This window comes from Podarcis tiliguerta, assembly GCF_965153285.1.
Source record: "Podarcis tiliguerta genome assembly, chromosome: 3".
NCBI lineage: Eukaryota > Metazoa > Chordata > Lepidosauria > Squamata > Lacertidae > Podarcis > Podarcis tiliguerta.
Genome location: NC_139536.1, coordinates 30,139,712 through 30,162,372, shown reverse-complemented (window position 1 = coordinate 30,162,372; position 22,661 = coordinate 30,139,712). Strand labels below are relative to the sequence as shown.

General features: G+C 44.5%; 1 protein-coding gene across 1 annotated transcript in view; it reads right to left on the bottom strand.

The window, feature by feature from the left end:
* CAPN2 (calpain 2) overlaps positions 1–19,901 on the bottom strand; it is a 32,682-nt gene extending 12,781 nt beyond the window's left edge. Inside the window, exons 1-8 of the mRNA XM_083434484.1 lie at positions 19,141–19,901; positions 13,783–13,852; positions 8,644–8,762; positions 7,373–7,506; positions 6,792–6,960; positions 4,269–4,352; positions 1,058–1,143; positions 619–693 (exon numbers count right to left, since the gene is read on the bottom strand). Coding sequence (XP_083290610.1) covers positions 619–693; positions 1,058–1,143; positions 4,269–4,352; positions 6,792–6,960; positions 7,373–7,506; positions 8,644–8,762; positions 13,783–13,852; positions 19,141–19,377 — 974 coding nt within the window. The 5' untranslated portion in view covers positions 19,378–19,901. The remainder of the gene's footprint in view (positions 1–618; positions 694–1,057; positions 1,144–4,268; positions 4,353–6,791; positions 6,961–7,372; positions 7,507–8,643; positions 8,763–13,782; positions 13,853–19,140) is intronic.
* Between the last annotated feature and the right edge of the window lie 2,760 nt (positions 19,902–22,661).

Here is a 22,661-nt window from a genome sequence, read left to right as displayed (position 1 = left end):
AAAAGTTCCTGCACTGCAGCAGACTAGACTAGATAAGCCTCATGGTCCCTTCCAACTCTACGATTCTATCAAATCAATTACCCCCAGAACAATCTCTGGGCAACATGATGGCAAGCTCCATTGGCAAGCTGCAACATCAGTTGGCTATTATGCCTTTAGGATAAGAAATGCTTTTTTTAAAAAAGATTACCCACTTGAAATCTTTCTCCTACAGACCATTTACTCAAGTTTGAAAAACTCTGTATTTTCCACCAGCCATCAAGGTGTTTTGGGTATTATTATTCATTTTTATTATATGAGAAACAAAACTAAATATAGCAAAGCAAAGACAATGTTTTGGGTGTTCTATACTAGGTCTGTGTGTATTCCAATCAGAACTGGTTCCAGAGATCCATTTACAATTTGATGGCTGCAAGTATGTCAGCTTTCAGTACACTAGAATAGTATTCATAATGTCTTCCCCTCCATTTGGAAAGTTAGGGAAGGGCTGTAGTTCAATTGCTGGCATCTCCAGGTGGGGCAGGGGCATCCTGGACAGCTGTTGCCAGTCAGTCGGTGGAGACAATATTGAGCAAGAAGAACCCCATGTAAAGCTGCTTCATTATGTTTCATCCTTACCAAAATTCTCCATCTTCATGTCTCTGGGTGAGCCTCTCTCTCACTTTAGGATCAACTCCGTTCCAGCTTGGACAGCTAAAAACATAAAGCCAGTTTAATGTCAATCTTTAGAGCGGCAGGTGGCATTTCCAGAATTCCTCGCCTCCCCCCCAACCACCGCTAATGCTTGCTGGGACAGATGCAGCAGCATTTAAAGCAAGAAAAGCATAACTTACATGCAGAGGGAATGCACTTAACTGAAGCAGGGAAAGATTCCCGAAAGGCTCATTAAAGTGCTAGAAAATGCATCTGTGATCTAGGTCTTACAGTTGCCAGAATGCTTTCAAGAAGTCATTGCAGTGACACCGCTTTAGTGTTTGGCAACCTGTAATGTGAAACTTTATGCCGAAATGTGGTTTATTGGAAATGCACAGCTCTGGCCTCCAGGCCTGAAACTCACTTGTCGTTCCATTTTCCAGTCCATTCTACTTCCCCCCAGGGGTTCCGGATTCTGATCAATTTCTGCAGGCTGCCTCGGAAATTCACCTGGCAGGATTAGAAAAATGTTAAGTTCACTATCAGACAGGAACTGGGGAAAGAATTCAGGTGCTTTTCATTTTCTTTATGCCGAGATACCTGCTGCTTATATTGAATAAGCCTGCACTGTTGCCGGGTTGTTATTGTTTGTTAAGTGTCTTTTGCATCAAGACTTGTTATTTCCTGTGGAATATGGGGTGGTTTTTTTGTCCGACCAATAGTCACATCATGAAAAAGAAAAGAAAAGAAAAGAAAAGAAAAAAAAGCAAGGTTTTCCCCAAACTCTTCCATGTTATTCCCAGCCTTCTTGCCTTCGCCTTCAGAATTGACTTCTGAACTACCAATGAAACTGCAGCGATAGCAATGTAAGCGACAAGCTGCACAATCTTGTGCGGTACTAACTCAAATGTAAGTGGCACTGATGTCAGTGGGGTTTACTTCCAGGCTCGTGGGAGTAAACCCCATTGAATTCAACAATTACGTTTGTGTAGACACGTACAGGATTGCACGGTTAGCTGCCCTTCATACTTCCTCTTCCTCAACAGCAGGGGAGCTGCTTCCCAGGGGCATAATCTCATTTGGTTGGCGAGGATATGGGAATATTCCAATTGTAATATCGGAATGTTGTGTGGGTCTTTTTCACCCAATGGGCTGTGTGAAGTCGGGCAACACAGAAAATCTAATATACTATGTATAAGGTAAAGGGACCCCTGACAATTAGGTCCTGTCATGACCGACTCTGGGGTTGCGGTGCTCATCTCGCTTTACTGGCCGAGGGAGCCGGCGCACAGCTTCCGGGTCATGACTATGCCGCTTTTGGCGAACCGGAGCAGCGCACAGAAAAGCCGTTTACCTTCCCACCAGAGTGGTACCTATTTATCTACTTGCACTTTGACGTGCTTTCGAACTGCTAGGTTGGCAAGAGCAGGGACCGAGCAACTGGAGCTCACCCCGTCGCGGGGATTCGAACCGCCGACCTTCCGATCGGCAAGCCCTAGGCTCTGTGGTTTAACCCACAGCACCAGCCGTGTCCCATACTATGTATAAGAATGTCCTTTATATGAATTACAGAGAAAGAAACATGACGTGATAGGTTAGGTAAATGATAAAAAATGTGAGCTGTGGTGGAAGGGAGGGTTATGTTAACCCTCCCCCCCCCCAATGGTCCTGATCTTAAGCAGCCCCCTCCGCACTGGTACTAATGGGAGCCTTCTTCCCAGTGGAAATAGTAAGTGTGTGTGTCTGATTCCCAAAGCCCCTCTGTGTGCCACGGACCCACTCTGGCTTCCTCATCCCCCCAAGCACCAACTACCTATTTTTTATTTATTTTCTTGAAAGCAGCTCTGTAGTGCCAAACTAAAAGTAAAGGTAAAGGTACCCCTGCCCATACAGGCCAGTCTTGCCAGACTCTAGGGTTGTGTGCTCATCTCACTCTAAAGGCCGGGAGCCAGCGCTGTCCGCAGACACTTCCGGGTCACATGGCCAGCGTGACAAGCTGCATCTGGCGAGCCAGCGCAGCACACGGAACGCTGTTTACCTTCCCGCTGGTAAGCGGTCCCTATTTATCTACTTGCACCCGGAGGTGCTTTCGAACTGCTAGGTTGGCAGGCGCTGGGACCGAACAACGGGAGCGCACCCCGCTGCGGGGATTCGAACCACCGACCTTTCGATCAGCAAGTCCTAGGTGCTGAGGCTTTAACCCACAGCGCCACCCGCGTCCCTAGTGCCAAACTACGTAACACATATTGCATGAAATTTGCCTTAATAGAGCTCACAGCACTGCTATGAGGATGAATTAGATGGGGAACAGATTGCAAAGACCTGTGCATCATATGCACTATGGCAGCAGTTGTTGGAATAGCAGTTATCAAGGGCAGCCGCAGTGCTTGGCTAGTGGCCTGGAACAAAAGAAGCCCCTTGGAACATCCTGGAGAGGCTTCAGAGGGAGAATTCAGTTCCCTTCTCAATCAGAGCAGCATATTCCCCCTGACTGTTGATACTGGGAAATGCTGAAGCCAAAGCATCCAAGGCCAGCTGCAATCAGAAGTCTGCCAACAGCTCATTATCATGCCCGCCCTTTGTGCAGCCTGCCAGGGAGTCAGCTTTAGACAACATTTTAATCAGAAGGGCAGGGATGCTTCCAGCATAATCACTCTGGGTGTCTTCCAAAGATCAATGAAGTTATTAGCGAGAGAGAGAGGGCTGAGATTATTATATATTATCTCCCTTTCCCCTTTCTCATTCTACAATACCTGCTATCCATCATAAATTTAACCCTTTCCAAACTGTGACCTGTCTTTTACAGCAGGCCATTGAACTGCCAGAGAGAGGTGGTGAACAATGAATTTCAGTGCACCACTTTGTGTTGGGATAAGTGCAGGTGATGACATGGGGTGCTCCTAGCTGGTGGGGCAACAGTTAATTGCACTAGAAGCCTCCAGGGCAACACAAGTGCAGGAGCTGTCTAAAAGCCCTTTGCAAAAGTGCTTTTTGAAGCAGTCCTGCACGTTGTCTCTAAGTGGGTGGGGCTGGGGAAGAGCAGGCACCTCTCCCACCTCAGTTTAAAGGATAAGCATAGTGCTGCTTCAAAGAGTGCTTTTGCAAAGGACTTTAACGGCTGCTCAGATGGTGAGATTAAATCCTGCTGCTTTGGCTGCCCAGTCCTGTTCCCTTCTGCAGGATTAAACCTTCTCCCTCCTGAGCTGGTGGATGAGTGTGGTTTGGGGAAAATGGCCTCATGGACCAAACTGGACCTCTTGGTGGGCATGGACTGAAGATTCCCCATCTTGGCTATAAGATGTACCCTGTGATGGAGCCAGGGGGAAACACAGTTCCCCACTATGCTTGTGTGCCCCTCGTATGTTATGTGATTTCCCGGAAAAACGAAACTTGAGCACATTGTGGGTTCACTAACTGGCAACATGTGATACAGCTCACAGTAAATATTTCTTAGCATTTCATGAGGGCTAATAAGGCAAAATTTGACTGGTGGGAGACTTCATAGCCACAAGAGGGCAGTACATTCAAACTTTTCACAGATAATATCTCAGATGCCTAGGAAATAATACTGGCCCAAAATGATATCATATCCTTAGCACACTACATTTTGCCATTTCCCAAGATGGAGAGCTTACCTCTTCTGCACCTGTAACGGAGTATGCATGCCCTTTGACCAGCTTCTGTGTGGTGACAGCCTCTGTCTCAGCAGCGCTTGTGATCTGCAAACACACACGGAAATATCACTGCTCCTGTGGTGACACAATCCCTCACTGAAGCGCCGGTGCCATGCTGAATGCTACAGCGGCAATTGCTCCTGCAGGGGGCTTGACAGCTCCATGAGCTTTTTCCCTTCATACTCTGCACCCTGGTCTTTGACAAGAGGAATTGGCGAATACGAACCAGCACTGCCCCTGGCCCCAAATTGTTGACTTCTGCTTGTGTCAGCTGAGGTGCTGGGGCTTGCCAAATTTCTCACTGCCTCTGAGAAACAATTGATTGCATTCTCCCTCTCTGAAGACTCTCTTCCATCTCATACAAACAATATTATTGTATGCATCTTTGGCTCTCAGGCCTATTTACAGTTCAAACCTTAAGAATGGGCAACCTGACAAAACAACACAATTTTGAATGCAATTTCTTTTAAAAAATTGCTCTCCTAGTTGCATACATGTTTAATGCTAATTTCTTAATATACACATTTTTTTCAGGCAATTTCCGCCTTCTGTATGCTACTTTTCACTAGTATATGCATTTGTACGCAGCTTCTCCTTACACACACATCTTTGCCCATGTTTTGTGCTGCATCACAGCCTTTGGAGAAGTGTGGATTTTTAAGGCTAGATGTGTTTTTGTGTATTGTTCTTCTGGGAAGTGCAAATTAAAGTCAGTGCACTCTGCTACAGTTAGGATTTAGATATCACAGAGAATGACTCAGGGCATCAGAGCCTGGGGGACGTTGGGGTGGGGATGCAGTTTTGTCCTCAGATGGAAGAAGTTTTCTTGTGAAGGCTGAGAATGAGAAGCCAGCAGAGGCAGGAATTTCTGGGAACTATAAGGTTGTATTACTTAATTTTTGACTTGGCTGTTTGCCCTGCTATGTGCTACTATGAAAGTGAATGCTAAACAACTTGCCCCTCCTTCTCTGAAAAATAACAAAAATAGCATCCCCACATCCCAGGGAGCTACTTGCAGCCTGTTACCATACTGATAATACTTAGCCTTTGCTGTGTGTCTTCCAAATATATTTTATCTATTAAAGATTTGCATTCTTGGCCTTGAGTTCCTGTCCTTGGGTCTTATTACACTGTCTTTTTATTTTATCTTGAAACCAAGGGATTATAGTCAAGCCCCCTTAAGCCTCCGGCAGAAGCGCCTTCCTGGAGTGATAGCCTTTTGTTTACAGAAATACTGTTTACATTATCAAGCCTCTGCCCACCTGAATACTTATCCAAACTGGCCCTTTTCCAACAAGGCTTTCTCAATTCTGAGCCTGAAATGCATGCAACCTCTAGAATCGGTTTCTGCAGCTGTAAGACAAAGGGGGCTTTGCACCACTCATGTCTGGCCATGTGCTATCTGATGCTTTGGTTTGCAGATTTGAAAGAACTAGATCTGCCACAATCCAGAAATTCTGAGGCCAGAGTGGTGTGAGGGATAGATTGCTGGGCGTGGAAAATACTGGACCCCATTACATTTGTTTAAAAAAGGGCTATCTAAAGTATCTAACTGTTGGAGATGCAACAGGGATAATGCTTCTCTAAAACAAATGTTTTTTCATTGTCCTGTATTGAAAGATTTTTGGCAGAAGGTAACTGAAACGTGGCTCCCTTCTACGATTGGATTGAAGACGTATACAAACTCGCAACCTATGAACAACTTGCATATAAATGCAGACTTGCCATGGACAAATTCAATGACATTTGGAATCCATTCTTACAAATACTGTAATAGGTGAAGTACAATAACAACTTTGTAAAGTATAAAGTTTCGGGATTCCCCTTTACTTTCCCTTCTACCCGGGTGCTGTTTCTCTTTTTCTCTTTTTTATTTACGTCTCACCAAGTTTAGTGCACATATAATTTTGTACTTTTCAACTTTCAATAAAGATGTCTGGGAAAAGGAAAGAAAGAATGCTGGGCGTGGGCTAGAGAAAACTAGTTGGTTTTGCAGTCAGGGTGAAATGACATGTGAAGGCAGATGCCCTGTGGTTTTCGAAAGATCGCCCCATAATCACTCACAGAAGGGCGAGCGATGTAAAGCACAAAGCAGATTTATGGGTAAGGAGGCGCAGATCCCTGCCCTGCCTGCCGCTCCCCACTCCACAGCCTGTGCCTCGTCATCAGGCTGTTTTCTTCAGGGCTTCAGTAATGGAAGCTGCCTTTGCTCTGCTCAGTTGTTGCAAAGGGATGTTAACATACACAATGGAAGAGGTAAGGAGAAGTCTTCTTTTGGGGGCCTTTTTTGCCCTAAAGTCTCATTCAAATTAACACCAGCCATTCTTATAGGAGGGGAAGGGCTCAGGATTTTCCAGTCCCTGTGCACTACCTGGAGGTTTGGAATTCTGTACTACCTCACAGTCCCCTAACTAAAGCAACCTTCCAGTTGCTGCATGCACAAAAGAACGTGGGACAGCTGGAGAGAAAACAACACTAACTCACATCAATAGAGCATCCCAGGAGAGAGCCCTTCTGAAGAGCCTTCTGGATGATTTTGAACAGGTTCGGCGGTGGCTTTTGCAGCTCGTACCACTCTGCAATTCCTCCAGTGAAGTCCTCAAAGCCCTCAGTGGTGCTTCCTCCAGAGAGAGCCTCATACGATCCATTCACCCTGTGTAAGAGGCAAACATGACATTTCAACTTTCTTTTCTCGGCCTTTGAAATTAAAGTGTAGCATAGCTAAAACCTCACAATCAGGTGTCTGCACTACTACTTCTTTTTCATTCACGAAAAGCCCAAGGTCAACATGGGATACATCAAAATGTTTGAAACACAGATCTGATCGTGTACCTTAGCTATATGTATATTAAATAATTACACTATTAATCCATATGGACTAGGGCCCCTGATGCTACAAAGAGGAATGATCCCTTCCTAATGCAAACCATTATGACTCCATGAAGTGAAAGGTGTGGCAAGAGAAGGTTTGGCCTGAGCAGAGTCCCAAGGGTCATGCAGAGGGGCTTGGAGTGCTCAGCCCCTGGGCCTGAGATTCCTCACCTCTGATGCTGTGCTTTACTTACTTGGCGTAAGCCTTCTCCAGCAGAGCACTCCAGAACTCACTCCTTTGGGCTGAATGAACAAAGAGGAGCTCTCCATCTTTGGTAGGAAGCTTGTCATCAACAACAACATCCACCCACTCTCCATACTGCCAGAACTGAAAAGAAATCATCATCATCATCACAATGTGTTAGAAGGCATGCTCTTGACCACAGCTGGAAAAAGCTTGGGACCAGGTTAGCTGAAGGAGCTGTCATGGCTAAAATGGCCGCTGTTTCTTTAATGCGAATAAAGCTGGGTCAGCATGACTCAGCAGCCTGCAGCAGGTTGTATATATAAGTGAGAAATGTTAGTTTGTGCTGAGGCTGGTGTTTGGGTTGGTTGGTTGGTTAGTGCTGGTGTGTATAGTTATTCAGTCATGTTTTGCACAAAGACTTTTAAGAATAAAACTCTGCAAGGATATTCTCGTGGACTCTTTTATGCAGACAAGGGTCTGAGGACCAGGCTGAGGAGACAAAGGGAGGTCAGAACCCTTTCCTTCTTTTTTTTTTGCTTTTTACAAACACTGGCAGGAGCTTCTCCCATTACCCAATGGACCAGACCTCATGACAAGTTTCAGTGACACTCCTCTGTGAGGAAAGGGACTTCTTGGTGATGGCAGCTAAGTTATGGGATGCCCTCTGCCAGCTCGCTTCACCAAACATTTCACTTAAGTTTTGAGAAAGAGCTTTTTGAAGCTCTAAAAGCTTTCCACCTTATCTGCAGTGTAAGAGTGGGTGAAGTATCTTCCAACAAAATATATAACCAATACCAGCCCCTTTCCTCAACCTGGTGCCTTCCAGATCTTGTTGGACTATAACTCCCATCATCCATGATCACTGGCCAAGTTTGCTGGGGAGTCAGACCCCAACATTAACCTGAGGGCACCAGGCTGAGGAAGGGTGACTGATACCACTATTCATCCCAGGAAAATCCCTATAGCTCAGGTGTACAAAAAGGTACTTGTATCAGGAGAGCATTCCCTCCAGACAAGCATGCAGCTTTAAAGTTGTTTTAGGCAAACGAATCAATCGCTGCCTTGAGCAACATCCAAAGGGTAATTGAACAATGTGCACATTCTTCCGGGAGGGGTGGATCAGGTCGGTTCACACCTGATTCTGCAGAAACCAAATTCCTGAAGCTTCCCTACCCTCCATTGCATGCATACCAGGGTATCAGTTGATCTGGCAAATACAGTGCTAATAAAGCAGCGTAACCCTTCCAGGGAAAAGGCAGAAATCAGTATCTGTGGTACCTGGAAGTGGAATATTCCTGCATATCGGTCTTTGAAGCTTTGATCGCTGGGCACAACTCTAGCCAAAACTTCTTCATTCAATGTGAGAGAAGCAATGGCTGCCAGGAGCCAACAGTCTCCTGTGAAAGCAAAACAAAAGTATTTCCCATTAGTCTCCATGCTCTTAAATAAATAAAGAGGGGTGGGGGGGGGGGGGAAAGAAGAAGTAAGGCACTTTAAGTCCTATTGTTCTTACCAGGAGAGATTAACATAAGAGCAGGACAGAGTACTGTACTTCTATACTCTAATTATGGCGGGGGGGGGGGGAGCCTGTATTGTGCTGCTGTGGTAATGTGAGGAGGGCAATTTTTAATTACCTGCTCCCCTTAAAATCAACTGGGGAGTTGATCTGCAACAGCTCTAGCTGTCAAGTTGCACCACCAACAGAGACATGGGCATGGTCTTGGAAGACACAGCCGAAGTGTGTTCTTTCCCTGTGCTGTCCTATCCTGCTCAAAACTACATCTCATTCTAGCAATTCCGCTGGCACATCTTTGGTGGTGTTGCGCCAGCATATCTGGGATGTTCCATTAGGGTATCTGCCATGGCAGTAGGTAATCTGCCATTCTGCCATCCCATTCTGCCCTGCAAAGTCACTTAATGAGACCTGCGGGTATAAGGCGGTATGCAAATTTTAATAACAACAACAACAATAATAACAATAATAATAATAATAGTAATAATAATCCACAAAAATTGGGCTGAATTACACCCAGTGATATTTGGTATAGAATAGTTGGGAAGCCTTCCTTAAAAAAATGGGAACAGTAATAAGCTTTTCCCAAGACAGATGAATACAGAATTACCAGCATGTTTGGACTTTCACATGTTTTTAAAAAGCTGATTTCAGTCTCTGCAGAATCTTGCTTTGAGAATTCTGGATTAATCTGATCCATCTGAATGATATTAACAAACAAGGTCCTCCCCAACATGTGTGGAAATTCACTGATGCCCTTCTGCTCCAGCAGACTTTTCCATCTTTCATAGTTTTGCCCCCTGTGAGTCAGAGAAGCTCTGTAGACTGCCTCTGCCTTCCAGAATCGGATGGTTAGCTGCTAACCAGTGCTGCTGGATGAGAGCCAATGTACACTCGCCTCCTCACCTTTGGTGCCTCCAGCAGCACTGCAGTTTACCAAACACACAAACAAAACACAAATTACTGAATAAAGAAGTCAATGGCGGGGAGGAGGGAAATAACTTCAGCATTTTCAAACTGAATAAACAGAACTCTACTATCAAGATCAACTGTCTGTGATGACTGTTCAATGCTAATGAACTCCACTGGTGCATCAAGCATCTCGAGATCTCTTATCATTCAAAGGCTAGGCAGGTCCTGAGAATCTGAAGTAGCAGCTCACAAGAAAATTCCTACGTTTGTCCACCATTACCAAGAAGCAAGTACGAAAAGTAAGGATGGCCAATGGACTCCCTGGACACCAATGTTGAGCAGTAACTAAATAGCAAAGTATCAGTTAAACTCACATAGCAGAGGTACTGCACCTATGTCCATTGTAGTACGCATTGCCATGAGCCAATAAAGATCTTGGTTTTGCAACTGCAGAGTGGCTGTGCTTGCATCATGCACTCCTTCTCTTTAGTAACTGCTCATCAACAGTGATGCTTGGCAAATAAAAAGGTAAAGATAAAGTACCCCTGGGTGGTTAAGTCCAGTCAAAGGCGACTATGGGGTTGCGGCGCTCATCTCACTTTCAGGCCAAGGGAGCTGGCGTTTGTCCATAGACAGCTTTGCGGGTCATGTGGCCAGCATGACTAAACTGCTTCTGGCACAATGGAACACCGTGACAAAAGCCAGAACACATGGAAATGCCGTTTACCTTCCTGCCACAGCAGTACCTATTTATCTACTTGCACTGGCGTTCTTTCAAACTGCTAGGCTGGCAGGAGCTGGGACAGAGCAATGGGAGCTCACTCTGTTGCGGGGATTCAAACTGTCAACCTTCCAATCAGCAAGCCCAAGAGACTCAGTGGTTTAGACCACAGCACCACCCATGTCCCTGCTTGGGCAAGTACTTAGCAGCAGACATACAGAAAATGACAATTACAAAAACAGGCTGGGATCCTTTGAACAAAGAGGTGCCTCTCATGGAAACCCAAGATAGTTACCCAGAAAGAGTTGCAACTTCTATTTAAGGCTCATTCTTGTGGCATTTTTGGATTCCCCGTAATACTACATGGTGGGAACATGCTTCATTTTTAACAAAGCTGATTTGGATCCCAAACAAGAGGTGAACCAGACATACCAGAAACCAGAATGAACTGATAGATACAGATCTGAACCAAATCTTGTGGAAAGTGCTTTAATTAGCGCACAGCTTCTGACAAGTGTGTCCCCCTATATAAGCTACCGTATCTTCTTAAAAAGTTCATGGTTTTGCTTCTGTTCTCCTGCATGCTGCTTTGGCACAAGAATTTCCTTCCCTTCTATAGTGGTTTCACTTACTGTGAGATTTCCAGAAGAGAATCTTCTGGTTATGGTAAAAAAAAACCCCAGTAGATACATGAGAAATGGGCAGTAGAAGATGCACTTGAAAAAGAATACATAATCAGCAGAAGCAATTGGAAAAGCTCAACTGCTTCAATCTGTGCACATATTAAACTGTTCCACCTCAAAGCCCACAGCAGGATAGGGTGAACATGAATATATGTATTGCAAGCAGTGATGATGGTGCTGTCAACAGCACCTCCCCCGCTGAAAATATTAGAACTGTACACCGCCCTAGTGAGTAAAAAGGGAGATTCTCACGGCACAACAACACAGTATTGTAGAAAAATGCATACATGAATTTTTACAATGTAAATGTGGTTTTAATTTCTGGGGAAGATATATCTGCTACTGAAATCAGAGGGGAAACACTAGCCTATTTATAGGTCATTGCTGTGATACTATAGCAACATCCTTTGAAAAAACCCCACCATAAATATTGAGCATGCTTCCTCTATGCAAAAACCATTCTGCTAAAATGACTCACTGTGCGCAGCGAGCTTTGCAGTAATATGCAACTATGCAACAATACAAGATACACATAAACATAACTCTATGATTCTATAAAAAATACTAGAACCTGAGAAAACTCATCTAAAAATTCCTAAAAGATTAATCAATTAATTCAAAGGAAGGGCTTTTTTAAACCCACAAAGCTTTATAAATTTTACAGTGCAGTAAGTTTGCTAGAGTCTGTAATGTTCAGTGGCCCAATTTCCACATCACATTAAGTCACAGTTAAAAACAAGCTATTGTTTTATGTGTAAGTGAACCATGCCGGTGTATGCTGCTGAAAACTTCTCACTCTGCTCCAGCTATGCCACTGGGTAACATGTCTGGCTTGTTGTGACATCCAAATCTGGAGTCGTGAATCTTTTCCTGTGTATGGATGTCACGACAAACTGCACTTTTTTGGCAGCACACATATAGCAGCAATGTGCATGCTGCATACTCAGATTAAACCACACAGTGTGCTTCAAACTAAGGTTAAATGTTTGCTTTAAACTATGGTTTAATGTGATGTGCAAACCAGGCCATTATGCTACATTCTTCTTAGTTAAAACAAGCTTCATTTTTAAAAGGGGGAAAGGTATTGTAAGTGTTAAATGACTGATTGCTTCTCATGAGAAGAGAAGACTCCCTGGAAAAGACCTTGATGTTGGGAAAGATTGAGGGCACAAGGAGAAGGGGACGACAGAGGATGAGATGGTTGGACAGTGTTCTCGAAGCTACCAACGTGAGTTTGACCAAGCTCCGGGTGGCCGTGAAAGACAGGAGTGCCTGGGTCCATGGGGACACGACTAAACGGCTAAACAACAACAACTTTCTCTCCATGTCACAATGCCGGCGTGCCTTCCATCAGCTTTGGCTGGTAGCCCAGCTACGCCCCTATCTGGACAGGGATAGCCTAACTACTGTTGTCTATGTTCTGGTAACCTCAAGGTTAGATTACTGCAATGTGGAGGTCTGCCTCTGAAGATGGTTCGGAAACTTCAGCTGGTGCAGAATTCAGTGGCCAAGTTGCTCACCGGAGCAAGATGGTTTGTGCATATTACACCAATCCTGGTCCAACTGCACTGGCCACCAGTTAGTTTCCGGGCCCAATTCAAAGTGCTGGTTTTGACCTTTAAAGCCTTAAACGGCTCAGAACTTGCCATCCAGTGCCACAGTGCACACAACTTTGAAAATGGCAGGTTAGAGGACTGTTGCAGACTGGTGAATGACACAGTTTCTTCACACACGAATCTGCTTCATCCCTGAGGTTTCTAAGTGGTGTACATAAAAATTACAAAAAGTGGATAAAATCAATTAAAGTTAATAATAATAGAGACAGAAAACTTCCTTAAAATGCTTGTTGGAATAGTAAGGTCTCGCTGCGACTACTTGAGGTGCGTGACAACATGAAATCCAGAACAAAGGTGCAGTATGGCTCTGCGTCCAAGAAAAATGCAACATTAAACAGGGTTTAATGTGTAGTTTGTGACACCGCAAGGGCAAAAAGAAAGGCAACCTTACAAAAGAACATAGTAGTTTGCAGCTATGAAGTAAAGCCAATGTCATGGTTTTATTTATCCCTGGATGCAGCCTGTTGAAATCAATGCATACCTGCCCTGAAGCACAAACAACATTCTTTTCTTGGAATGAAGTGCAATTTGCATGAAGGATGAAAAAAAAGGAGTCTCTTATCTGGAAGTTAAAGTCAAATGCCATAAGCCAGCGTTATCTCATGGATATGGGGCACACAACACTCTGGAGGGAAAGTGATTCAGGAAGAGGCAAAACTGTGTTGGAACTGAAGGGTGCTAAAATCAGAATTCTGATGCAATGATAAAAGAACCCAAGGTGGAGTAAGATGTAGTGGTAGTCTGATCTTTGTCTAATCACACGACAAAGAGAAAATATGACAATTTACATGGTTGAGAGGAAGCTACATTTCCCTCCAAAAGTTGAAGAGAAAAATAGCCTGGTTTAGTTTGAGGCCGACATGATGATAAGCAGGTTTATACATTTTTAAAATAAAGTAAATAGATCTAAAACAAGGTAGACATCATGTTAAGAGTGCTTCAACGGGAAGTTAAGCATGGTCTCCATCTTACCTAAAGCTCCTTGGCAGATATCAGTTCTGGTGGCACCTCCAACAATAAACTGAGGATTGGAACACAACTCCTGGCAAAGCAAGTAGTAAGAAGAAACATGTAAGAAAATAAATTTATTTAAAGTTATGGACATTCCAGGCTGATCTCCAATGGCAACCCTGGTATCGGTACATGAATGTGTGGAGTGTTGGGATTATGTTCCCCACCAGCTGCAACTCTGCACATGATTCGGCTGGCTAAATCTCTTTGAAGTCACTGGGGTCTAAGCAGACCAGCTATGCACATGACTATAATCCAAAAGAGGCACTAAGTCAGCAAAGGCTGGGTCTTAATAAAAAGCCAAAACCTCTAAAATATTTGATGTGGGCTGCCCAATTATGCTAAAAAATTGGGTAAACTTATGGAATGTAAATTTGAAATTTACAGCCAGCTATAATATCAGAGAGAACATGATGAAAATGGCTCATCGGTGGTACCTTACTCCTTCCAGATTATCAAGAATGTATAAAAATTTGGCGAATGGTTGAAAAATATTTACTTTCATTATTATCATTTCGTGTGTGGGTGTGGGTGTCTGCACATATGAGTGTTTTTGTATGCAATGTTTGGGAGGAAATAAGATAGCAAATAACAAACAACAGACTAAATATTTATGTATGTAATTTTTATTTCTTAATTATATTTAGTGGTAGTATGGGTGTATTGTTTTTTGTAACATAAAATCATTCAATAAAAATTATTTTAAAAAAATAAAAAATAAAATATTTGTTCTAGACAATGTTCTAACCACTTCAGAATCTCGGAGGCAGGCATCCCAAAAGGAGTTCTTAGTGGCAATTTGTGCTATAACCCTAACCCATGGTCTCCCAAACTTGGGTCTCTGTCTGTTTTGAACTACAACTCCCATCATCCCTAGCTAGCAGGACCAATGGTCAGGGATGATGGAAACTGTAGTCCAAAAACAGCCAGAGACCCAAGTTTGGGAAAACCTGCCCTAACCCCTTTCTCTAGCTCAAAATTGTGGGCAACTTTTGATGCGCTCAGAGACAGAAACAGCACAGGAGATATTTCTTACTTTTTGATCTGATAACTGCTGGGAGCCAAAGTGGGGCGAGTAAGTTCACATTGGGACTTGCTTTGGAGTAAAAACCTATAGGGTTGTGCTGTGCCAGTGGCGTAGCGTGGGGGGTGCAGGGGGGGCCGGCCGCACCGGGCGCAACATCTGGGGGTTAGGGCTAGGGGGCGCAAATCCACGGGTTAGGGGGCGCAAATTACTTGCCTTGCCCCGGGTGCTGACAACCCACGCTACGCCACTGTGCTGTGCTGATACTTTCTGTGGTTTCCTTTTCTACATGGATGTTAATATATTCCTTACTTCTGGTTTAATATGACTGATGCTATTTTTCTGTCAATTTTGTTAATGGTTAAACTCAAGGAGATTTTCTTCTGGATTTACCAAGCTGAAATCTGAGATTCTCTGCCCTTATGCAAAGCATGCAGCCATGGAAACGTCATCCTTGAATACACAGAGGCCTCCACTTTCCTCAGCTGACTTCTCCTTCTTCAAAGAGCATAATGCTAAGACTTATGGAGGTCTGGTTGGCTCCTACCCTCAAGGAAAAATATTTATTTTCATGTGTTCCTGGTGCTGCTTAAAAGCTGCTGGACATGTCGAGCAAGAAAATCCCCTTTATTCAAAAGAAAACCACATAGCCTCTGAAACACAGAGGGGTCTTTCTTCACAGTACGTTTCAGTACTGAGCAGTTTGCAACTATACACACCTTCACGAGATAACATCACCTAAAGCAGGGTTTCCTAAACTTGAGTCTCCAGCTGTTGTGAGACTACAACTCCCATCATCCCCTAGCTAGCAGGACCTGTGGTCAGGGATGATGGGATTTGTACTCCAAAAACAGCTGGAGACCCAAGTTTGGGAAAGCGGCAGCTAATATCCATTTGTTCATACACACAGATGGGCATGTTTTCAAATTAGTGCTGAATGGTGTTCTCTGTTCCCCTCCCCTCAATTAGTGCTTCCACAGACCTTAGTCTTTTTTAAAAAATAAAAAAATCCTAGTCTTCCAAAAGGGAGGGGATGGAAACTGGTGTGTTGATATACTGATATACAGAGGATATACTGAAATACAGAGAATATATATCAGTATATAGAGGTGGCTACTGCACCACTTCCAATTTTACCTACTTCATCCATAAACAAGTTAAACATGGTGATGGGGAGTGGCACAACGTCACTAGACCTGCCCCAATAGAAGATGACCTGAGAAAAAACGCTCTCAGTATATAAAGTTGTTGTGCCAAGAATGCGCTTGAGAAGTACATTCTTGGCACGAAACAGATTGTAACTGTTCCAGCAGAATGTACTTTAGACCAACAAGTAGTGTGGGGCAGGGATGAAACAGAGTGATGCCATGTGTACAGCAACCCCCAAAAAGAGCCTGAATGCACATCACCACGCAGTGTGTACGCACCACATATTACAAGCAAAATTTGCTCTTTCAGCATTGTAAATAAAGGATGCAAGCATGTAAATAACTGCATTCAAATCTGACTCTGAAAAGTACAGGCAAGTCAGATGCATCAATAACTGCATCTATGGAAGCGAGTGGCTGCCAAGATAAGAAAAGGACAGGCAAGGAAATGAAGGGTGGAGAGGTGACTTAAACACAGAGTTCGAAGCCATCAAACCCAGCCTCTTGCTGCAAATCCATTCATGCAGCATCCCCGATCAGTGGGCATCCAGCTACTGCTTACAAACTTTTAATGAAGGACTATCCTCCACCTTTTGAAGCCTAGTATATGACCTAATATAAAAGGAAAGCAGGAGGAAGTGAAACAACAGGTGAGGGCACACCATCTATTGTCCCTCCTGAAAACATAAAACAGGAATATTTCACAATGTAGGGGTAGGGTGTGGTGCACAGGTTGGGTACAGTGCATGAATAGGACTGTTGAATGAGAATAAGAACGTAAGAAGAGCCTGCTGGATCAGACCAAAGGCCCATCAAGGCTAGCATCCCGTTCTCACAGTAGCCAACTAGATGCCTGCAAGAAACCTGCAAGCAGGATATGAACACAAAAGTACTCTCCCCTCCTGCAGTTCCCAGCACTGCAGTTCAGAAGCATTGCTAGCCATCACGGCTATTTGACAATGTAAAACTACTTTGCAATGTTACTGCTAAATGAGAATCCCGGATTTGCGTACACTTGGGGATGTTCACCAAAAGCAGCCTCCCCAGTCAGTGGTTGTCTCTGCTTCAGCCTTAACATTTAGAAGACCTCATCACAATGATCAATACCATGGGTAGGCAAACTAAGGCCCGGATCCAGCCCAATCGCCTTCTAAATCCGGCCCACGGATGGTCCGGGAATCAGCGTGTTTTTACATGAGTAGAATGTGTGCTTTTATTTAAAGTGCATCTCTGGGTTATTTGTGGGGAGTAGGAATTCATTATTATTTTTTTTCCAAAATATAGTCCGGTCCCCCACAAGGTCTGAGGGACAGTGGACTGGCCCCCTGCTGAAAAAGTTTGCTTACTATTGATGAGTCTGACCAAACTGAGTCTGACCAAACTGCGGGAGGCAGTGGAAGACAGGAGTGCCTGGTGTGCTCTGGTCCAGGGGGTCACGAAGAGTCGGACACGACTAAACGACTAAACAACAAATACTATGGATAATGACTGCATACAGGCATCCTATGGAGCTGCAGAGACTCTCAACATGAACAATGTGGCATCCCCATGGCAAGTGAAAGATGTATTTTGGCCTTATGAACAGGAGTATGATTATGAGTGTGGTTCATGAAGCATAGGGCAAAAAAGGCAAGCATGAAAGCATCCATGATTTGAGTAAAGTTGGAACTTTGGGGTTCTAATTACTATTTATCCATTTCACCTCAGTGCCTTGGTATTTTCAGACTTGGCATACTTCCTAAATGCCTACAATCTTCCTAGCCCACATGAGATAGAGGGCTCATGGCCTGCTTGGAGGTGTTGTTCCCATAGGCAACTGGTTGGTCACTGTAACCACAGGATACTGGATTAGCTGGGCCTTTGGTCTGATCCAGGAGGGCTCTTACGTTCACATGAAACAAAGATAGTCAGTGAGCTTAAACAATCAAAACTAGATTTTTGAATCCTCCATAATTAGTCTCTCAGAAATCCTCTTAATTATCACTGTGTTTGGATTGATGGGCGCTTCTTCTTACAAAATATGGGAACTTTCCCTGTAGAAAGTGACAAGTGCATTTTGATATTGCCTCTGTGCCTTAAACACACTAGCTGCAGTGTGTAGATGAATCCCCATGGAAGAAAGTGGTACTTACTTCTGAGTAAACATGCCTAGGATCCCACTAGGATCCCAGGAAATTATATTGTATCTGAAGAAGTGTGCATGCACACGAAAGCTTATACCCAGAACAAACTTAGTTGGTCTCTAAGGTGCTACTGGACATTTTTTTACTTTTTTCGACTGTGTCAGACCAACACGGCTACCTACCTGAATCAGGAAATTATATATTAGCTCTGTAACATCCTAAGGGAACTAGTATTCCTATCAGGCATTAGTTCGTATAGAAGCAAAACGGACATGCTGCCAATCTCAGTCCCACCCTACTCTGCCTCCCTATACAAAGGAAACATTTTTTCTAACTTACTCATAACTTCTGCTGCATACACAATAAGCACACCATCCTACTCTGCATCAACTCTAAACCACAATAATTACCACCTCCCATGCTCCCTACAACCAACCCAAATTAGAATCCCTACTATGGAAATGATAAGCACAAGCAAACCCTTTTGGCACTCTAGCAACTACCCTAACTGGATGCATACCAGATTGGCAAAAGGATGACTACGGGATTTGGAGTGATCCTGAGTATCAGAAGTTGATCTTTTCTTTTCCTCCCTTCCACTGTGATGGGCCACAGCCAAGAAAGCTAGATCCCGCACAATTCAGACAGGGGTGGGCCGATTCCAAGAGTATATACAATGCAAGGGATCCCGTAGGATCTTTAGTTTAGGAATCCAGGCCTTCTGAACAGAAAGTTCCACCCACAGTCCCAGTTGCTAGTTACACTCAAACTCCCAAAGAACTAAATTCAGGTTCAATTCCCCGCCCCCGTTTCCACCTCTCTTATTCTCTCTCTCCCCAAACCGAATGGAGAATCCCGTTCTCAGAACCGCCTCGTAACTATTTCCCTCTTTAACTTAAGTCCTTGTTATGTACTGAGTTGAATAGGATCCAAAATGCAGCAGTCTGATTGGTCCTAGAGCAACCCTTCGCCCCCATCCCACCAAGGGTCCCGCGTGAACACGCGAGCACGTCTGAACGCCTACCGTCGGCCTCTTCCACACGATGCCCCTCGTTTTGTAGGAGTTCGGCCCCAGCTCCTTGTAGCCCAGGGAAGAGGCGGCCGCGGGGAAGGAGGGGTCCTGGAAGAGCTTCCCCGCCTCGAGGCACTCGTCCCGCAGCGCATGGAAGTCCTGGTTTAAGTACTTCACGGCCTTGGCATTGGAGCCTAAGCCTCGGGCGACCTCCCTGTCTTTTGCTAATTTAGCAGCGAGACCAGACATGATGGCTGTTCCCTTTTGTTGCCGCCGCCGCCGCCAACTCCGGAGCTGGACATAAAAATGCGAATCTCCACGCAAATGACGGCGGCGAAGCGGGCTGCCGATGATTCATGCAACGAGAGGAAAACTCTCATCACTGCGCTCGGGGTGTGGCCGGGTCGGCCTTCGAGATCCAGGCGGCGCAAGCGGGCCTGTCGCCCACCAGTTCTCGCTCCAGCTCGGCCGAGGGCCGCTGTAGGCGAAAGGGGCAGCATTTCCCGCGCTTTTTATTGCAAAGAGAAGAGCAAATGTCCTGCCCGGGGGGGGGGGGGAGGGGACTGGCGCCTTTCCACACACAAAGGTGTTTTGCCAAATTGTCACACGCGCCGTTATAAGGGCACGCGCCTTATGAACTTTTAGCATTTCACCGATGAATATGGAAAGACTCTCACAGCAGCCTTATTTTCACATTCTCCCCATCTCTTTGGGGCTGTGCGCCTCGAGGGGAAACGAGTGCCAAGCAAGCAAGCAAGCAAGCAACGCCTCCCGCCCCGCAACTCCCCTCTGCCTCTCTCCTACCCTCGCCAATTGCTGGATCCTTGCGAAAATTATTATGACTGAATAATTGCCTAGGAAATCCTGAAACCTGAAGCGTGCTTGCTTGACAGTTAGGTCCATTGGGGAGGCAAAGCAAGTAGTTCTGACTTCAACAGAGAGAGAAAGTTTGGAATGGAATTCTTCTCATTCTGAAGTTTTAACTCATGGGACCAAGTTTGCCCTTCAGGCGGAAATCCAGTTTTCCCCTTCTGCGTTCATACAGAGACATAATGTGCTGCCACTGGTCTTTAATTATTTATTTCCCCGGTATTTGGCATGCCAGTTTTCAGGACTGAGACCTCCCAAGACAACTCACAGAAACAAGACAATTCCACTGCGATTACAATTTAAAAAAACACAAACAATTTAAAAACTGTGTGTAGAACACCTTCCCCATTCCACTCTCTATTTCTTTGTTAATTTATCTTAAGACTGCAAACCTATCAGAAGTAAATCCCACTAAGTTCAATGGGACTAAGTTCAATGGGACTTACTCCCACTATGTGGCAAGTATACACAAGCACCTCATAACACCTCCAGAGGGCTATTGAGGTCAACATGGCACTGGATATTTACTGGATAATGCAGAGGACACTTGTTTAAAGAGAGTTATCAAATCTTACTGGACCTCTGGATCTGGGATTCTTGGGCAGGAAAGATGTACTTTAAATGCAAGGTGTTTATGCAGGCTCAGTCTTTGATGAGGGACTTCATCAAAAGGTTTTTAGAAGTTCAAGGATCCCAAGGAATGGTTTGAAGGCACACAAGGCCATCACCTTGTTGAAGCTAAGCAGATCTGCTTAGTACAAGCCTGGTGACTGCCTAGGAACCACATATATGCACAATAAAAGAAATACAGTATGGGACGTAAATGTAAATAAATAAAGAAAGAAAGAAAGAAAGAAATTGTTATGTACTGAAGTTCTCACCCTGGGCCAGCAGGGGGATACTGTAGATAGTTTTCACTCAGGTCCACACATGCAAATAAGGGATTGAAAGTGACGTTCAGTGATTGGATAGTTACAGAAAATGGTTACTGTTGCGTTCTAGTGGAGCTCTATATAAGCAGGCTGGCTGAACCCTTCAGTTCAGTTCTGTTCTGGCCTGTGAATAAACAAGAGCTGTTTGAAGAATCGCTGTGTCATCTGATATGTTCACCCACAACTTAACAGAAATTAGTAGCAGATCTACCCTATTTGGTCACTCTCAGATGACTCCAAAATGTTGGTGAGGCAAGGCTTCCTCAGCAAGATTTATTCATTGTGTTTAGTGTTTAATAATTATTGCTTTAATTATGCTTTCCAGCAAGGCAATTGCAAAAGCGTTTGTGACCCCCCCTCTCCCCACTTCCTATTATTATTATTATTTTTTATTAATTTCATATACCACAATTCACCTGAAGATCACAGGTGGGCTACAATATAAAAACACAAAAATGCATAGCATAATAACAAACAAAACAATACCCCGCCCCACAGTTTAAAAGGCCATAGATTATTTAATTAGCCAAAGGCCTGGGAGAAGAGGCATGTTTTTGCCTGGCACCTAAAGATATGTAATGAAGGCGCCAGGCGAGCCGCTCTGGGGACAGCATTCCACATTAAAAAAACCAAAAACTCCATATTTTAAAAATTCAAATAAGTATCTACATAACAACTGCTGTGGTAGCCTCCTATGAGAGTTCTGTACCACTGCTTAGCCGGCTAATTTTTGAACTGGCTTTAAATATTAAAACTGGGAGCTGCAGGAAAGGGCTGGAGGGGAAGGAAGCTTTAAAACAATCTACCCTATCCTCTTCCCCATCACTTTTCTGAGTGACATCCACTTCTCCCTGCATAAAAGCTGTCATGCACAGGGCCAGTTTTGAAGCAGGGAATGTCGGCTAATTACTGGCTAACTCAATATAACACATCAGAATGTCAAACCTAGTAAATAAAAAAAGCGTAACTAAACAAACAAAATGTAAAATATTTTCTAAAACCAGGAATGTAGGAAATTGCCTGAGAGCATACCTACCATTTACCGTAGTTTTTCTCAGACACACAAATTCCCACCAAGACTAATTATTTTGTTTTGTTTTCTTTCTTCTCACTTCCTTTGATTTCAGCTGTTCTAAGTGTCCCTGCATACCAGCAAAAATCCCTATGTTAATCATCGTCCCAGTGCTGTCCCATGGAGATGTTAGGGTTATCTTGTTAATGGTTTGTTGTTGTGAGTTGCTGGAGCTGTCATTCTGCAGGTTTCATTCTGCCTGCTCCCTCAGATCTCTAAATATTTGAGACTGCAATCCTAGGCCCCATGGGTAGCAGATATGGTGCCCTCCATGGTCTCCTTTGCTGGACTATCATTCTCTTAACTCCTGACAATTGGTCGTGCTGCCTGGGGCTGATGGGAGCTGCAGTTCAAGCACACCTGGGGAGCGCCACATTACCTGCCCCTGCTATACCTGGAAGTAAGCGTTCCTGAACTCAATATGGGGCATCAGTGGCGTAGCGTGGGTTGTCAGCACCCAGAGCAAGGCAAGTAATTTGCGCCCCCTAACCCGTGGATTTGCGCCCCCTAACCCTAACCCCCAGATGTTGCGCCCGGTGCGGCCGGCCCCCCCTGCACCCCCCACGCTACGCCACTGTGGGGCATATTTCTGCGTGGGCATGTACAGGATTTCACTATGGGTGAGTGCATGGGGAGTGTCATCATATGCCTCAATCATT